At 45.3% G+C, this 18,470-nt stretch overlaps 1 protein-coding gene across 2 annotated transcripts in view; it reads right to left on the reverse strand.

The window, feature by feature from the left end:
- Positions 1–5,018: 5,018 nt before the first annotated feature.
- The window catches only part of IQCA1 (IQ motif containing with AAA domain 1), a 151,252-nt gene continuing 137,800 nt past the window's right edge, over positions 5,019–18,470 (reverse strand). For both annotated transcript variants that reach the window (XM_044241907.1, XM_044241906.1), the window contains 3 exons: positions 17,628–17,805; positions 11,314–11,552; positions 5,019–5,594 (listed from right to left, as the gene is read on the reverse strand). In XM_044241907.1, coding sequence (XP_044097842.1) covers positions 5,466–5,594; positions 11,314–11,552; positions 17,628–17,805 — 546 coding nt within the window. In that variant the 3' untranslated portion in view covers positions 5,019–5,465. The remainder of the gene's footprint in view (positions 5,595–11,313; positions 11,553–17,627; positions 17,806–18,470) is intronic.

Raw genomic sequence — 18,470 nt, forward strand, 5'->3', positions numbered from 1 at the left:
AGGTTGGATAAAGCAAGGCTGGCCAAGGACTCTGGAGATGGAGCTGGGGTATCCAGGAGGCAAAGCACGGAGGTCTACCGGACCCCCAAACTAGCCCCCAATAAGGAAAACATGAAAGGCTTGGAGATGGAGGGTAGTGGGGGGACCCTGCAGAGAGTTCCAGGCTTCTCACCTGACCCTTTATTTCACCCTGGCCCTGAGAAGGTAGGAGCTTCCCTACCTCTCTTTTGTCACAGCACAGCACTATCGTCTCACGAAGGTAGAGACCTCCGTTAGAGCACCTGCTCTGCTGGGCGGGATCTATCTGGGGCATCTGAAGCAACCAAAAAGCAGATGATATTCACCGAGAAAACAGGTGGTGCTGGGCCCCGTGGTAGGTGCATCGGGCACAGCTGGGTTTCTTCTCCCAGCAGCCCAGTGAGGCAGAAACTGAATGCATGCCCATGGGGAACTCGGACAGTGCATGGCCAGTAGAGAGCTGGGATGAGACTCTGCCCTGGGGTCTGCCAGGGTCTTTGCTCTAAACCGCTAGAATTAACTGCAGGGATCTGACTTCTAAGACTGTAATCCCGAGGCGGAAAGAAACAGTGGGACTGCGCCTGGCTGCCACATGGAGGAACTAGGCTCATTGCTTCAGGCAAGAAGACGCAATGTGACAACAAATTAGAGTGTGGGGAAGGCCAGAATGCACCCCCCACCCCGACCCCTGGACTCCCATTTCCCTCCCCAAAGTCCATTGGGAGAAGCTGACTCCTGAACAGCTAGAGAGCAGCAACCCTACTGAGTGCATCCTATGTGCCAAGACCCCGAAACACACTGTCTTAGGTAATTACATAGCCACAGAGGGAAAGCAGCTGGGAAGATCTAAAGCATCAGACAGACCTGCCACTTCCACCTGGAGTCTCAGATTCTCCATCCGAGAGGGGTCCCTGCAGGGACGAAGCCTGATCCCGGAGATGTGCCCTGGTTCTGGGTCATGCACCTGCATTGTGCGATCTGGCCTTGCACGTTCATTGCACACCCATTTTACTCAGTCTCTTCCCCCACTCAACTGCAAAGCAGCTCGCTCGGGTTGTATCCCGGTGCTGCACATAGCAGGTGCTTAGTGCAAGACTTGGAAGATGAGCAAAGAAGCGCTTTGCTGCGGCTGTGAATTCTAATGAAACGGAATTGTTCCAGGACTGTGCATCCACAGGTGATTCTAATGGAGGGATTTTGGGGGCTGGGAGCCACTGCTCTGGGCCAAGGTCCTTTTGGTTTTCCAAATCTCATTGCCCGGTGGCTGCTCGCTTCGCTCCAAGTCCAGCGTCTCTTATTTCCTCCGCTGTCGTTAGCATCACCCCATGCATCTCTTCAAGTCTGGACTTTCAAGGACATCGGAAGCCACTTCTCTCAGAGGTTTGGGTCCCCTAGTGTCATTAGTGGCTGAAAATAGTGTCACTTTTGTGAAATAGCCCTGTGACGCCTACCTCCATGACTGCCCTTGTGTTCCATGTGGACGTGGGCTTAAGAGCCTCCAAACAGCATGAGAGGGTTCTAAACTTGCTAGTTCCAGATGGAGGTGTTTGTATAAGCCCCAATGGTCTTGGGGACGCCTTTTAGGGAACGCCGTGTAATCAGGCTTCTGAACCTGAAACCTGCTCCTTCCTCAGGGCAGGCTGAGTGCAGAGCCACCAAGAGATTTCATTCCACTTTAATCAGATCCCATTCCATAGAACGCTCCTGTAATGAGGGTTAATGACATTAATTACTGTCCCCTTCACTTAAGAACACGCTCAAGAGGAGCTAAATGTCACATAATGGCCCAGGAATAGCTCAGGCCCCAGCAGAACTCCCTAGAAGAGCCTACGGCTCTTCTTTCTGCCAGCCCCTCTGCCCTCCAGTGCACACACCTCCTATTTCTCTTCCCTCACGTCATTTCTCCCATGTCTCTGTTGGTTAGAAATAGGAGGTTGCTTATTGCTGCATCAGCTTTCCCAGAAACTTGGGAGTTTTACACTGACCACTGGCAGGGTCATAGCTTGTTATCCACTGGGCAGGTGCCCAGTTTTGGAACCTGCCCCATGGATGATAACATAATTGGCACTCTCATGCGGGACAGGTGCGCTGAGTACCTTTTTCTTTTTCTTTTGATCTTTCTCCCTTCCTCCCTCCCCTCTCCCCTCCCTCCCTCCATTCCTTCCTTTCAATTTTATTTGAGAGAGAGAAAGACAGAGAGAGAGAGAACAAGCACAAGCGGGGGGAGGGACAGAAGCAGAGGGAGAAGCAGGTCCCTGCTGAACAGGGAGACTGACATGGGGCTTGATCATGACCTGAGCTGAAGGTAGATGCTTAACCAATTGAGCCACCCAGGCACCCCGGGCACCTCTTCTGAGGGCAATCTGGCAAGAGCTACTCAAATTTAAATGTGCAGGTAATTTGGTTTGGTAATATTGCTTCTAAAAATTTATCCCATGGATTTTTTTCTCCCATACACACCGAGAAAGAAGAATGTATAAAGGTATTCATTAGGCACTGATGGAAGAGCAAAAGGGTGGATATAACCTAAATGTCTATCGGAGACTGGTAATGCTGTATAAATAAACAATTATGCTATATTTGATCTATCCATCCATCTAAATTTTGCTGTGTCCATAAAGTGGGGCAGTATGTAACTGACATAAAATGAAGCCACTCTGCATGTGCAGCTATAAAACAATACCCAAGGTATATTATTCAGTGAAAGGAGCAAGGGGGTGTAAAACAATATATCTGTGATACATAATTGTGTGGGTAAAAACAGCGCGGTATACATATGTGTGAGCATACCACACACATGTACACATCTCTTGCCACGCATCCGAAGCAGGAGGCGTGGTGTGGATACCATCTGTGCTGGGCTACGGCATGCCAGGCTCCCACGGGGGGCCACTTGTGCAGAGCGGGAGGCTTCTATGAGTGGGGCGGACCTTGCTGGGGTGGGAGATAGCATTGTTCTTGGGAACCTGGAGGCGGAGCTGCCTGGATCAAGCCATGGGGAAATCAAGGGAAAAACTAGTGCTGTGAGAGGCAGGAGGCCATAGTTTGGGAGGAGACCGTGTGACCACAAAAGATCCCATCTCAGTGTGAGTATGCCATGAGGAAGAGCAGGGGACACCGGGGAGGTAGTCAGGCTATCCTTACCAATTACTCTAAAGTTGGAGTGTTGAATACGTAGTCACCCTAGCCATGTTTTTAAATCAGCGTGAGAGAAGAAATCCGGTTCCTCAGTTGGACCAGCTACATTCTGAGTGTTTTGTAGCTGTGTGAGCCTGTTGGCTACTGCTGTGGGAGAGCACAGACCTGGACCCCCATTTTGATCCTTGTGGACTGTCCTCCTGGACAGGGGCTGCTGGAATGCATGTCTATGTGTTAGACTTTTGCCACTTAATTATTGTTTATTAAGCCTTATCAACACGAATTTGTAGGAGTTCTGGCCAAGTGGGCTTGTCGTCAAAGACCAAGTTTGTGGTCTTGTCTACTCATAAAATGTTAGCACTATTTCTTTACCGTTCTCATGATTTTCCCTTCGTGATGGTGCAGACAGATCCTACTCTTGTAATGAGCTTCAAATGCTAGAGCCTTCAAGTCCCTTCTTGGGTCATAACCAACAATCTGGTTCATAACCAACAATCTGGTTCCCATGCTAGGTGACACGAAGGGTCTTGGTGCCACCGTCTAGGACACATGGAAGTTGAACTGCTCTCTGAGGTTGGGGTGGAAAGTCTGCCCATCTGTCAAGCCACTTTGGGCCTTGGCCAGATGCAGTCTGAAGCGGGTAGTATGGGGCAGGCCCGCCATCTGTGGAAACCACAGTTCCTTCTGGAAGAGGAGGCAAGTCTGCAGCAGGCCAGTTGGAAAGCCGAGGTCATTTATGAATGCAGACTCAGGAGACTGCCTTATGGTGTATGCAAAGCAATCCCCAGCACACAGACCTGTGGCTGTCTCTGTCCTAATCTGGGCCTGTCTCCCATGCAGACACCAGCTGTGGCAGGGGGGACATGCTGGGGACCAGAAGACTCCCAGAAATACAGGGCATTGAAGAGGTAACCTTCAATGGAAGGTTAAACTTCCATTAATTATTATTTATAATTAATAATAATAATTAATAATAACATTCCTTCCATAAAAGGAAAAACTTAGAGAATAGCTTGGTCTTTAGAGAAGGAGATTTTCCAAGCTTCTATGCTATGACCAAAACTGTCAGATGGGGTATTCCTAAATTCCAGATGAAATTCAGTTAAAGTCTAGGGCACCTAGGTGCTGTAGTCTCTGACTCTTGGTTTCAGCTCAGGTCATGATCTAAAGGTTGTGGGATCAGCCCCATGTCAGTCTCCGAGCTCAGTGTGGAGTCTGCTTGAGATTCTCCCTCTCCCCCTCTTCCTGCTTGTGCCAACTTGCTCTCTCTCTAAAATGAATAAATACATCTTTAAATAAATTAAGTTTCAAATAAATGCAGTCTGCTTCTTCTGCTGGCATTCCCACTGCAACTTAGAAACAGGTTACTTACCATCTTCCACCAAACAAACTTTCATCTTCATATAAAATTTAAATTTATCTTTTGACCATTATTTTTCTGTTCTTTAGTCTTGTTCTTATTTAACATTTCTTGCTTCTTCATTCAGGCTTCCTCATTTCCACATCTACCCTATGTTTATGTAGTACTTTTCCTCTAGCCATTGGCCTGCTCATGTTCCTGCACTTCTCAAGAGCACCAGTCTGAGAGGGAGGATGATTTTAGTCCCGCTGTCCCATATGTCCACTGTGTGACCCTGGACTTAGGTTCCTCCATCTTCAAAGTCAGTCCTTCATTACACCCAGTGTGGAGCCAAACATGGGGCTTGAACTCACAACCCTGAGGTCAGAACCTGAACTGAGATCAAGTGTTGGATGCTCAACTGACAAGGCCACCCAGGTGCCCCTAAACTCACCAATTTTAAACATCTTTTTTGGCTTCAGCAACCAAATTACTGAGTCGGTTCAAAGACAACAGTTTTTATTCCATTATACAAAGTAGATTAATAGAGCAAAGAATTAATGTATTAAAATATGTGTAAGATCATACACAGTATATATGGATTAATAAAAAGCTGGAGTGCTGGTGACAGACTCAAATTACTTATAGTTGTCAAATTAGAGTATTTTCTAACTATCACATTGTAAATTTGTCAACTAGTACTGATGAAGTGGAAAGACTGTGTGCAGAGTGGATTTCGATTACACACAAACTTCACACAAACTGAGAAACAATTAAGAGCTCTAGAAACAATTGTGATTGACATCAAACTTGGTGTGCAGCCTCCTAAACAGACGTGAGAACGCAGGGACAGATGAGCTCAGGGCATCGGCCAGGGTCTTCTTCAGACAGGCAATGGTGAGCCTTCTCCCCGGCAGGTCAGGTCCACCTCCATCCCTGAGACATTCAAGGATGGTTCCTCAGAAGGGCATTACTTTTTCTTCTTCTCCTTTTTTCCCTTCTTTTCCTTCTTTTTCCCTTTGTCCTTTTCTTTTTCAGTGTTCCCTCCCATTAGTGCCAAAGCTCGCTTTTTACCCATGGGGGTTTTGGCATACCAGTCCTGAAACAGAACAGATGTTTAGGAAAATATCAAAATGGCACATATTCAGGAGAAGGAAAGGAAAAGCGAAGTGGGCGAAAATTGGAAAGGGAGACAAACCATGAGAGACTGTGGATACTGAGAAACAAACTGAGTGTTTTGGAGGGGAGAGGGTGTGGGAGATTAGGTGAGAATGGTGGTGGGTATTAAGGAGGGCATGTATTGCATGGAGCACTGGGTGTGGTGCATAAACAATGAATCTTGGAACACTGAAAAAATAAAATTTAAAAAATGGCATGCATTCACTGGAATATTCTTAAAAATAAAGAAAAGCTTGCTAAGAAGGAAAGGGCAAGAAGCCATCAACCTTTGGACATTTAATGTATATTTAATACAAATTCTTTTTTCAGGGAGTTTTCCAACCCGTATTTTGACACACTTGAAATTTCCACCTCAAGGAGTTAACAGTTTCAGAGTATCACAGTCCAAATCTAACGAGCAGGTCTTCCTTTCAATATCACCTGTCTTTCTGGGGATCCTACTCTGTCCTGAGGACGTGGGCTTTCTTGGTAACGTGAATGACCCTCTGTGGTTCACACGTGGTCATCAGAAGTTGGACTGGTGGCCACATGGGAGCCATGGGAGGCCACACAAACACTGGGAGGGGGACTGTTGAAAACATGGCAGAAATACTGGAGCTGACATACCAGCAGAGCACCTCGTGGTTCCAACTGGCCCTGTGAATGTATTTTCCTCAACCTTCACTTTTCATTTGAAAGCTGAGAAACATTTTAGTTTATAAACTTTATAGTAGTAAAATATTTCACTGAATGACTGCACTACAAGTTGTTTATCAATTCTCCTATTAATGGACATATAGGCCATTTCCAACTTTTTGTTAGGAATTTGTATGTATCTCCTTGTATACTTACAAGGAAACTTCTCTATGACATTTACATAGAAATGGAATTCCTGGGGGTGGGGTAGGACATGAGCTTCTTCAGATTTTTTTTTTTAAGATTTTATTTATTTATTTGACAGACAGAGATCCCAAGTAGGCAGAGAGGCAGGCAGAGAGAGAGAGGAAGAAACTGAGCAGGGAGCCCGAAGTGGGGCTCAATCCCAGGACGCTAGGATCATGATCTGAGGGAAGGCAGAGGCTTTAACCCACTGAGCTACCCAGGTGCCCTGAGCTTCTTCAGTTTTACTGATTATTTCTAAATTGCTCTGAGTGGAAGGCTAGCTCAGTCTTTTTAAGTCTTAAAGTGTCTTTATTGTCTCCCGTCTCTTGGGTGCAAGTTTAGCTGGGGATAAATGTTAGGCACACAGTTACTGTTCCTCAGCACCTTGCAGCAATGATTGTGCTGTCTTCTGGAACAGATTTCTGTCAAAGAACTGCAGGACCTCCCCATTGTTTCTTTGTAGGCCATCTGGCATGTTTGAAGACTAGCTTGTTATCTTATTCCAAGATTCACAGTAATGTATGTTTGTGTGGATTTTTAAAATTTTTTCTGCTGGTCACTTGGAGTTCATTTTTAATCTAAGAAATCATGTCTTTAATTCAAGAAAATTTTCAGCAAATCTTTCTTCAAATAATTGCTCCTTTGATATTTCTTCTATTATTTTCTTCTAGAGCTTCTCTAAGTTAGGTGTCAATGTCTTCAAAGGTTCTTAACTGCAGTTTATGGATTTCATCTTTTTGGTTTTTCTGTACTGTCTCCAGAGGGAGTATCCTCCAGTCCATAAATTTGCTCTTTGACATGCCTAGTCTAGAGTTCATACTGCTTTTATTTTTTCCATTTCAAATTATTGTATTTTTAATTTCTAAACTTTCTTTTGTGATTTTTCCCATAATTATTTCTTCTTATTCCATTTCCGGCTGTCTTTGTTTCAACACTTAGTGTACATCTCTATTGGAAAGAACACCTTCATTTATTTCTTCCAACATCTGAATGAATTATATTAATTTAAACATCTTTGTCAGGTTGTACTAGGCACTCGATTTCCTAACATACTTTGGAATTTTTATTTTCAGGTTCCTTTTGGGTAGGAGGCTCTGTTTTATTCTTTATCTTTCTCATCATTTGTCTGTCCTTTGGTACTGCTTCTGAACAGTCCTCTAAAACCAGATGCAGAAGCAAATCTTGTAGTGATGCTTTGAAGCTAATGCTCCTTGGTGATGTTGACATACCACAGAACTATTCACAGCAGCAGCAGGTATTGCCTCTTCATCCTCTATGGCCCTAATCTCTTTCTTGTTTCCTAGTCTTGACTTTTCTCTATGCTGCAGGCCAGGCACATGGTTGTCCCAGTGTTTGGGATTTATCTTTGTTTCTGGCATTTGGGGATTATTCTCATATTTCTTTTCACTTTGGCTCTGTTTTCAATGTAAGGTGATGAACTCCTAATTTACTGAGACACAGTATAAAATATGGGTAATAAAATTGCCTTAGGACTATGGTTTGAATTTCAGCTCTGTTCCCTTTTAGCTGTGTGACTAGGAGCAAGTCACTTTGCCCTCCCCCCTTTTTTTCCTGCTATAGCAAATTATCATGAACTTAGTGACATAAAAAAAAAAAAATTCATTGTTCTTTGGTCCTGAAGTTCGAAAGTCCAAAATGGATCTCACTGGGCTAAAATCTTGGTGTCTGCAGGCTATCATCCTTTCTGGAACTCCAGGGGACAATCCACTCCCTCATCTTTTACACTTCCCTGAGACCACCAGCTCTCCTGGCTTGTGGCCCCTCCACCTTCAAGCTAGCAACATGGGGCTACTTGGGGTACTAATGAGTGCTTCCCATGTTGCTAACTTTCTGGTTCTCTCTTCTGATTCCCTCTTCTACTTTTTATTGTTATGTTGGACTCACCAGTATAAATAAGGATAATCTATTTTAGGTTCAGTGGATTAACACATTTACTCCATCTGTAAACCTAACTCCTTTTGCCATGTGACCAAACATATTTATAGATTCTAGGGACTGGGATGTAGACATCATTGAAGGCCATTATTCTGCCTACCATACCTGTTTATGACTCTGTTTCCATTTGTAAAATAGGGAGACTATAATGTCTAAATGAGTTACAACAGCACCTGGCAGAGAAGTAGTCAATAGGTATTAGCTAACATCATTATGATTATTACCATTATTATCCTTAAATATTTTCTCCATCATGTCTATGAAGCAGGGTACTATGTGTTTGGAGAATCTGCAAGATCCTAGTCTGCACATTGTCAGAAGCACAGTTAGGTCCAATTTCTCAGAGCAGAGATGATTGGAAGGAGCACAAGCAACTTCAGCCACAGTATCACATTATTCACCAGTGTCAAGTGTCAGCCCATCTATCCATCTGCTCTATAAATTTGCCACTAAAAATGTTTATTGAACATCTATTTGGGGCCGAGTGCTGTACCAAGCTCTTCAGCTACAATAAGAAGCAGAAATTGATGGGGGAGGGGGCTGGCAGTGATGGTGGAAAAATGATTATGCCTCCATCAGAAAGGACGAATACCCAACTTTTGTAGCAACATGGATGGGACTGGAAGAGATTATGCTGAGTGAAATAAGTCAAGCAGAGAGAGTCAATTATCATATGGTTTCACTTATTTGTGGAGCATAACAAATAGCATGGAGGACATGGGGAGATAGTGACGAGAAGGGAGTTGGGAGAAATTGGAAGGGGAGGTGAACCATGAGAGACTATGGACTCTGAAAAACAATCTGAGGGTTCTGAAGGGGCGGGGGGTGGGAGGTTGGGGTACCAGGTGGTGGGTATTATAGAGGGCATGGCTTGCATGGAGCACTGGGTGTGGTGCAAAAATAATGAATACTGTTATGCTGAAAATAAAAAATAAATTAAAAAAAAGAATAAAGTGATCAAATAAGCCAAGAATGGAAGTGAGAAGCGTGTGTGTTCTCATCTCAGATTATACAGTGGTAGCACTTCCTTCTCCTGAATAGCGTGATCAGTTAGTTACTGGACCTCCAGTACCTAAAACAGAAAAACTTACACAAATCACTTAGGAAAGTTAAAAACCCAGCAAGAGAAAGCATAGGTTTTACTACCCCAAACCCAGCTCCTCAGAATGAGTAGGAAAATGATTATTTTACAAAAGAAAAAAAAATAGGAAAAGAATAGGTTATATCACAAGAAGAGGGTAAATATTTGCAATTAATTCTAACAAGGCTTAAATAGTTAACAAGAACATTAATTCAAATCCTTGGCAAAAACTCCAGCTTGGAGTTGGAAATATTTCTTTGCTGTTTTGCTAGACCCTTTTAAGCAAAACTATAGCTGATGGTCCATATCTGGCCTGCTGACTGTTTTGGCAAATAAAGTTTTATTAGAACACAGCCATGCCCATTCCTTTACATACTGTGTATGAATGCTTTTTTACTATGATACAACATTGAATAGTTGTAACAGAGACTGCAGAGCTCTCAAAGCAGAAAATATTTGCTCTCTGGCCCTTTATAGAAAAGTTTGCCAGTCCTTATGCTAATTTTTGTGGGAGATCAGTATTGTGACTCTTTTCCAACTTGTACTGAAACATCAGCAGCAAAGCAGGAGGGAAACATGGTTTTTAGAGTTGGTGGAAAGTGATATATTGCAGAGGGAAATTTTCCTAATCTTAAGCAGGCTTCCAGATGCACAAGGCTTAGATGAGAATTCTGATACTTTTTCTGATGATTGCATGGCCAATGTTGTGGTGGGTATAATTGCATGGATATAATTTTCCTCTTGTTTTCTCAGTTGGACAAGGAAACTGCCTCCAGGTCCAGAAAGTGAACACCGTCGTATTCATTTTGATTAAAAGGAGTGTGAGGTGTGCCTGTTGGCCTGGGCATCTGGGTTTTCATGGTGATTTGCTTGGATAAGGCACATAGCTTTCTGTAACTTCTTTTCCTACTGTAAAAGAGGGATTTGGAAGAGCTGGCTCTCAGTTTCCTCTAGATCTAAAAAATTCTATGAACATCACAGATTATAATAAAAAAATTAGAAAATCAAACTTTGATAAGTCCTCTTGTGATTCCCTATTGCAAATGCGCTGAAAAATGAAGCATGCCACAGCAAATCTGGGACAAAACCATCCTGGGCTTGAAATGCACTATTTAGAGAATGGTTTTCTTTCTGCACAAGTTGTTCCATGATATGAAATATGAAGTAAAATCCAGTGACCCAAGGGGAAGGTGAGCATACATGTATGTATAGTGTGTGTGTGTGTGTGTGTGTGTGTATGTATATGTGTGTGCTTGTGTGTGTGTGGATGTGTATGTGTGTTTGAATCCAGTGGTTTCAAAACTACTATTTATTTATTTTAAAGATTTTATTTATTTATTTGACAGACAGAGATCACAAGTAGGCAGAGAGTCAGGCAGAGGGTGGGAGGAAGCAGGCTTCCTGCTGAGCAGAGAGCCCGACGTGGGGCTTGATCCCAGGACTCTGGGATCATGACCTGAGTTGAAGGCAGAGGTTTAACCCACTGAGCCACTCAGGCACCCCTCAAAACTACTATTTAATTCTGCAGTTTGGCTGTTAATTGTGGTCACAGACCACAATTTTTCCTAAATCTTGGAAGACATGTTTTACCAGCAAGGCTGGCACGAATTTGTGATCTAAAAATTTCAGGTTTCCAAAATTCATTGTATATGACAAATTCATGAAATTCAGGAACCAGAGGGAGGAGGTTGTGTGACAAGTGTCTGTGGCGAAGAACTGACCACATAGGTGTTCTGTGTACCTTAAAGCTCTCCTCTTCCTCCTGGTACACGGGACTCATGCTGGTTAGCATTGCGATAAACTCCGCTGCCGTGAGTGGTTTGTAAGTTTGCTGCCGGATTCTGCGGTCTGTGAGCACGCCTTTAACCACCTCGACTATGTGTCCCTGGGTGAAACCGTCGGTGATCTTTGCCAGGCAACTTATATTCAAGGCATTGGTAATGATGCCTCTGTTGCGTTGAATGATCTGTTTCCACAAAACTGTTGCATCCAAGATGGTGGAAAAGACACAGAGAACAGGGGTCACCACAGGGAAAGCAATATTGTCTCGTTCTTGGTACAAAGCTGCAGGTCATCAAGAAAGCAATGTGCAGGGGAAATACTCCAGTTTAATTGTAATTCAAATGATCAGAAAGCCACAGAACTGAATACTTTTTTCCCTCTGAATGATTTCAACCCTAAGACCTGCATATTGTTGGCCCTGAGGTCCTAGACCCACAAAACAAAACAAAAATGAAACCACATTCAATATAGTTTTAGTGTGGTATCTTCAAAGATGTTCAAAATCTTTCAAAATTGGAAATTCAGATAGGGTACATATGGGATCTCTGCAAAGTTCTCAAATACTCTGCAAAATTATATTTTGCAAAGTATTTTTGAGTAGGAGTTTGACTTTTTTTAACTTATAAAGATTTTGTGCATTATTTTTATATGTGGGATTGGAATTCAAATTCTAATTTCCATTCATCATCAGTAGGCTCAGTTCCCTTCAGATGCAATTTGACCCTTATTCTCCCCTTGCCCCCCAATAATCGTAAATAGGCAGCGGTTTACTGAAATCCCATGGGTGGGTGCTCAGTGGTTCTCCAGGTTAGTGGGACCTGGGAATGACAGAGAGATTTCTCTTAGAACACAGGGATGTTGTGAAAATGAATTATGGAATTACTGAACTTAAGAGAGAGAATGGACTCTCACACAGCATTTGTAATAATATTAAACTCAGGGAATTGCAGGCATTCCACAGAGAGGGAAGTATGTGAGAGTCACAGTGGCTTGTTCCATTGTATCTAGACAGTAAGAAAGGTGAGACTTTGCCAAGGCCACCTGTCTCCTAGCTGTTCTCAGTGCTGGAGTGCTAGGAGGATCTGGTCAAATGTTTCTCAAGCATTTTGACCTTCTTCGAGGGATATTTGAAACAGTTTTTTTTTTTTAAATGACCATTACCAAATCTGGCACTGTTGGATTTGTTAAATGACTAGCTCATCCAAATACATTGATCCACAAATACTTGATAAAATGAAAAGGAATAGGATGACCTCCATGTGTCTATGAGCCACATCACAGAGTGAGATTTTGGGTCATGAGTCATTTTAACAATCCACCTCCACCAGAGGGATGGGGGGGTGGTCCTTGGCCTTGTGGTGAGCCGAGTTGCTGGCAGGCATATTACCCTGGGCCATACTGTGTCTATGTGTAAGGTTATGTATCAAGGGCCACGTGGGCCACCAAACGGACCTAAAGCAACATCTAACCTCCCACATCTACTCTGTTACTTTCTTGGTGGGTGTGTTTGAGCTTGAATTCATCTTAGGGTTACCTATAAAATGTGAGTAGAAAGATCTGTTCGTCAGGCTGCTGTGACAAATAAATACAAGAATGCAGAGAAAGGGATCAGAAGAGCACTGACCTAGCATACGGCGGGCAGTTTACCTTCTTGTAGTTGTGTCACTGTTGTTCTTGTAATTATCATTAGTAATTCCATTTTGTATCAAAGTTTCCCAATTATCATCAAAGCATAAATACAGACCATGTCTAAGAATATATCTGTACAGCCTGGACATAACTGAGTTTGAATCAGAAATTAGAAAATATAACCCACGGGAAAAATAAGAAAAATGACCAGGCAGCATTATCCCTTGGGATCTAATGTGCCCCAGCCCAGATTTATCACCCTGAAAAACAGTATGTCCAGGTCTGCATGGTGACTCTGGAAGCTGAGAAGAGAGCTTGCTTAATGCTGAAGCACAGGGCACAGTTCCCCCAGCTGAGGACCCAATTATTTTCCCAGGCTGGGAACTCAGAGAGCTTCTGACCTGGGCATCCAGGCAAACTTCTTCCCAATGGTGTGGACGTGAACCAGGGGGTAAGCAAACAGGAAGAGTGAGGGCTCCCAGAAACCAATGCCCAGCTCCCATCCCTGCATCTCTGCTAAGCTGCAACAGTCACAGCCACCCAGCCTCCCAACACAAGAGGTCTCTCTGTAAGTAAAGATTCTTTAGAAAACAGAGCAAAAAACTGTAATTACTCTGGTTTAGCAAGTATGTGGGAACACACTGTTGATTCTTTAAAATGTATGGTACTTGATGCTTAAGTGGAGTTTTGGCCAAGGGTCCTCATAATACACACATCATTGATTTCCCCCCAAAGCTCACCGTTTGTTAATGGAGGCACAGTAAGGGAAAACGTGGAAGTGGCCACCACTACAGCGGGGCTTGGCCACTTGCCCACAGTCTCCTCAAGATCCAGAGAATGAGGAAGAGAATCACTTTGACTTCTCGTATTTGATGAACTAGACTTCTTTTACAGGAACAGCTTCTACTGCTTCTACAAATCCACCTGCGGTGGGGTTAGGACGGGGGTCAGGAGCAGAGTGAGTCAAAGCCTGGGATGGGGACCGTGGATGTGGGAAGCCCTCAGTGAGCTCTGGAGCACAAGCTGCCCAGTCTTTGCCCAGCAGGGCAGGTGGAGAGGACGAGAGCACAGCAGAATAGGGGCTGGCTGTGGGTGTGTTGGGGGGGGATGGGATCAGTGAATGGAGTGTGGTAAAGGGAGCTGAGGGGCTCCAGACCAAGTGCACAGACTCCTCACTTCTTCAGACTAATCTGCATTCTCTTTCCCTTCTTTAGACTGAAAAGAACCTGGTCTTTGAATCTCCTTTTCTGCTTTTGATGTTCCAAATGGATTCTGTCCTGGCTCCCAACTGTGTTCTTGAGATGACGTAATATCTTAAAATTCATTTGTTATTTGTGACTTTACAAAAGCCCAGGAAGTGATAATAGGATTTGGATGAGCTTCTGGCCTCTGAAGACCAGAATTCTAGAAAAATCAGAAGATATGGACTGAACTCATCCGACCAGACACTGGGTCTGGGGTGGAGGTCTATGATAAATTGGGTTATTAGTGAAACAGACCCCCAGGAAGAGAGGCGAGAGCAGGAAGCATTAGGAATGTGGGGAGAGGAGGCCCAGAGGGACTTCTGGGGACTAGACGAGGCATTAATCAACCTTGCGGGTGGATTTTCTTTACAGACATTTTGAAGGAAACAGCTTGATTTGGGGAAAGAAGGTAGATATTGAATTCTATTTGGTAAACCTTAAGGATTGTGCTTCCTCATTCTGACCCACCCTTTCCTTCTCAGCTGTTACTCCCCCACCCTGCCTGGAGGGATTTGAGACGTGGGAAGGTGAACGTTCCCCAACACGTCCCTCACTCTGCTGCTGGTAGATAGATGGCCAGGCAGAGGTCCAGGTTATGGATTTGCAGCCCATGCTTTATGGGCTGGAAGAGACCATTTTTGATCACGGCAAAGACAGGAACAGTCTTTCTTTAAGATGGATGTCCCAGCCACCGTGGCTATGAAAACTTCAAGGTCACTGGAGGAAATGCCGGACGGCATTGTGACGTCAGCAAGAATGGCGACCTGAACAAATCAGCCACCATGGAAGACATATGTGAGAAGCCTGTGGTGTAGTGGACAGAGCCTTGGGCCCAAGCAAACCCCTGCCTGCTGGTTTATCCTCTGCCCACGGGTGAGGGGATGCTTTCTCCTTCCTCCCCTGTGATGCCGCCTCAGGGAGATTCAGGTTGGAATCTGTATATGATCTGTGTCCTTACAGATGCCTGTCATTTTAGCAAAACAACACAACTGTCCTTGTTATACATCAACAGCTTCATTTTTAAAGGGCCTGTGGTTTTGTCAAATAATAGAAACTATTCAATCCAAAGTCAAGAATAATGTTCTGTTCCCCCCAAATTAATAACATCATAACTTATTCCATTAAAAGAGCTCAAAATACATATCTACCACAAAAAACCCCAAACAAAATCAAACCCTGGAATCATGAGAGGAAATCTACCAAAAGAAATGAGAGAGAGAAAGCCGGGAGAGGGGATGCTCTGTGTGGACTCCAGGAGGAGGGGGAGATGGCTGGCATCCACTGAGCTCCATGCCAAGCCTTTCCTTGGTAGGACTGCACAGCCCTGCTGCCTTGAACTCCAGTGAGGCCATGGCAGTCATTCTGGCCAAGGCAACAGGAGTGAAACAAGAATTGGCCCTTCTGGGTCTTGCCCCTGAAACCTCCTGTGAGGCAGACACTCTCTCCTGTCTTCTCTCTTTTCCTTTGATGCTGGCTGATTACAAAGGACCTAGTGGATGTCCCAGAGGCTCCAGGGGAAGAAGAAGCCACTAGAATGAAGGAGGAATAATTGAGAATGACGTCCTCCTGTAATGTGTGTATGACATGGATTTGTGAGGCCAGGATCACAGCTTATCAAGAGAGAAAGGAGCTTGTACAACACATGGGGTGGCTGGTATCTCTAGCAGATAACGTGGGCTAGGAGCTTAAGATGAAGCAGAAAGGGTTTTGGGGGTGCTGTTGTGACTGGAGAAGGCTGCCTAGAAACCGAGTCTGACCTGGTCATTTTCATTATCTTATTCATGTTAACTGCTACCATAGGCTGTCTCACCTCCACCCCTACTCCACCGGGGGCACCTTCCTGTCCATACCACACTGCTGCCCCCACCACTGCCCATGCAACCACGTTCCTGTTCCCTGGCTCCAGGCTGCAACCACCATCACTGACCTTTGCCACACTGAATCCACCATCACCGTCTCTATACCAAATCTGCCATCACCACCACAAGAGGTAAAGATGACCCCTCCCTGAGCTGTGCTGTAGTATTCAGACCCTCGTTTGGTCCACTGCCCTTGAATCTGGGCTGGCCTGAGACTTGCTCTTGACCCGTGGGGTTTGGTGAAAGGGACTTTGTGTGATGTCTGAGGCTGGGTCACAGGAATCTCTCTAGCTTCTGCCTGAACCTTTTGAAACGTTTGCTCTCAGGATGCTCTCTTGTGAGACCCAACCGCTGTGCAGGGCAAAGCCACGTGGAGAGACCAGGTGTAGGCTCTTTGGCTGGGAGTCCCAGCTGAGCATCTAGCATCAACTCCAGTCTTGGGCATGAATAACCACGTATGTCCGGCCCTGTCGAGCCTTCAGATGAAGCCTAAACAGACCCCCGACAGCAACATGCTGAGGAACTTGAAGGAGAACTTGCCAGTTGAGCCTGTGAACCCTCTGAACCATGGGGTGGAATAATCAGTTGTTTGAAGCCACTGAGGTGGTTTGCTTGACAGACATAGGTAATAGAAACCACTCCTGCAACACCGTGGCCACTCATGGCCTGGTCACACTCTCCTTCTCCATAATCATGGCTGCCATCTTGGCTTCTTCCCTGCGCAGCACTCCTGGGCTCTCCAGGAGGCTGGTACAGCGCTGAGTGTTCTGCTACCAACCTCACATAAGGGTCATGACAGCCCTGGAGACTAAGGAGTCCTCTGTATGGAGCAAACAGAGGAGGCTCAGAAGGTCCACTGAGCTGTCCAGGTCGTCCCGCTATCCCAGGCAGAGCCTGGATTCAGAATTATGTCTCCTTAGGGTTCATACCTTGTGGCTCTCTACGGTTTCATTGCACCACCTCCAAAATCACTTTTTTCGTGTCCGTTCCACTTAAAAATACATTTCAAAAGAAGGAGATTTTGAATTTGTCTGTTCAAGGGGCAAAAACTCCAGAGGCGCCCTGTTACTGTTCATGGTTATTTTAAGTAAGTCAACGCGCTCCTGGACAAATACTTTGAGACTGGGAAACTAAAACAAATCATCCTGTGGAAAGAGGGGTGCTCTCTGAGGGAGACACCATCACTGTGGGTCCAAGGCAACTCACCCTAATCCACCTGTCACAAGAAAAATCAGCACCCGCAGCAACTCTCGTCACCTTCAGGGCCCCAAATAATAATCCCTGTCCAGTTTCCTTCTGTCCTGGGTAACAGGAACAATGTGACAACAGGACAGACAGACACTCTGCTCTCACGACCTGGTCGTTAGTATTTACGGCCCAGGTTCTGCCCCAGTCCGGGAGCCCCCTCCAGCACACGGGCTCTTCCTCCACCCCTGTCCAGTCAGGGCTGTGTTCCTGGGGTTCTCGCGCTGGCGCCACATGCCTGACACCGCCCGGCCCACCCTCCGCCACCCCACACGGGAAGGGGCTGGGGTACTTGCCGAATCTTGAAGCATAGTCTGGTCTGGGAACCAAAATAATTTTTTGGTAAACTTTGCAAAAAGATTGAAGTTCAGCATCGAAAGGGCGCTGTGTTGTCCCCACAATCAGAATCCTGTCGTCCGGTTTCAGGAGCCTCAGGATTTTTGGAAGCTGTTTTTTGAGGCGTTTAGGTTCCATCTGGGAGAAAGAAGGGGAAGAGGAACATGAGCTCACATGCAGAAAAAAGAATTCAGGACAGAAGAACACTTACTCTCGGAATGCCCCGGGGCATGCATTTGTCCGAGTGAACCTCAAAGCCCGGACAGGCATGATTCTCAGAGTTCATCCTGGTCTGAGTGGTTCGAATTGCAGTCCCTTCCTTTCCTCCACCTCCAGCATTCGGATTTGGAAAAAGGGAAGGAAGGAGGAAGCACCTGACTGATCTTTCTAGCACCTTCGCCCTCGGAATGGGAAGCAGGGCAGGTTTCCCAGTGGAAGGAAGCTGGCTAGAGTGAGTAGCTCGGCTGTGGCAATCCGCATTCCTCTGAACCGTTCTGAGGGTGACCCCAAAGCTGCCTTTGCTGCCAGCCCTGACTGCGAGCCTCCGAAGGTCTGGATCTCCTGTCTGGAAAGCACCTGCTTACAAAAGAGTGTGATGCTTCTGTCTCTGAAGCAGTTTGGAAAGAGTTTGAACCTGTATTATTTTAGTAAAGTCTCAACACTAACGAGGGAGAGGAGCAAGATGCGAGGGACCCCAGGGAGGATGACTTCCAGCCCATGGGGTTCAGATTTGGCCACGTTACCATGGCGACGCACCAGCTTTCAATTAGCCTCCAGGGGCACAGCCGCATGAGGAGGAAGTG

This window comes from Neovison vison, chromosome 3 (assembly GCF_020171115.1).
Source record: "Neovison vison isolate M4711 chromosome 3, ASM_NN_V1, whole genome shotgun sequence".
NCBI classification, from domain to species: Eukaryota; Metazoa; Chordata; class Mammalia; order Carnivora; family Mustelidae; genus Neogale; species Neogale vison.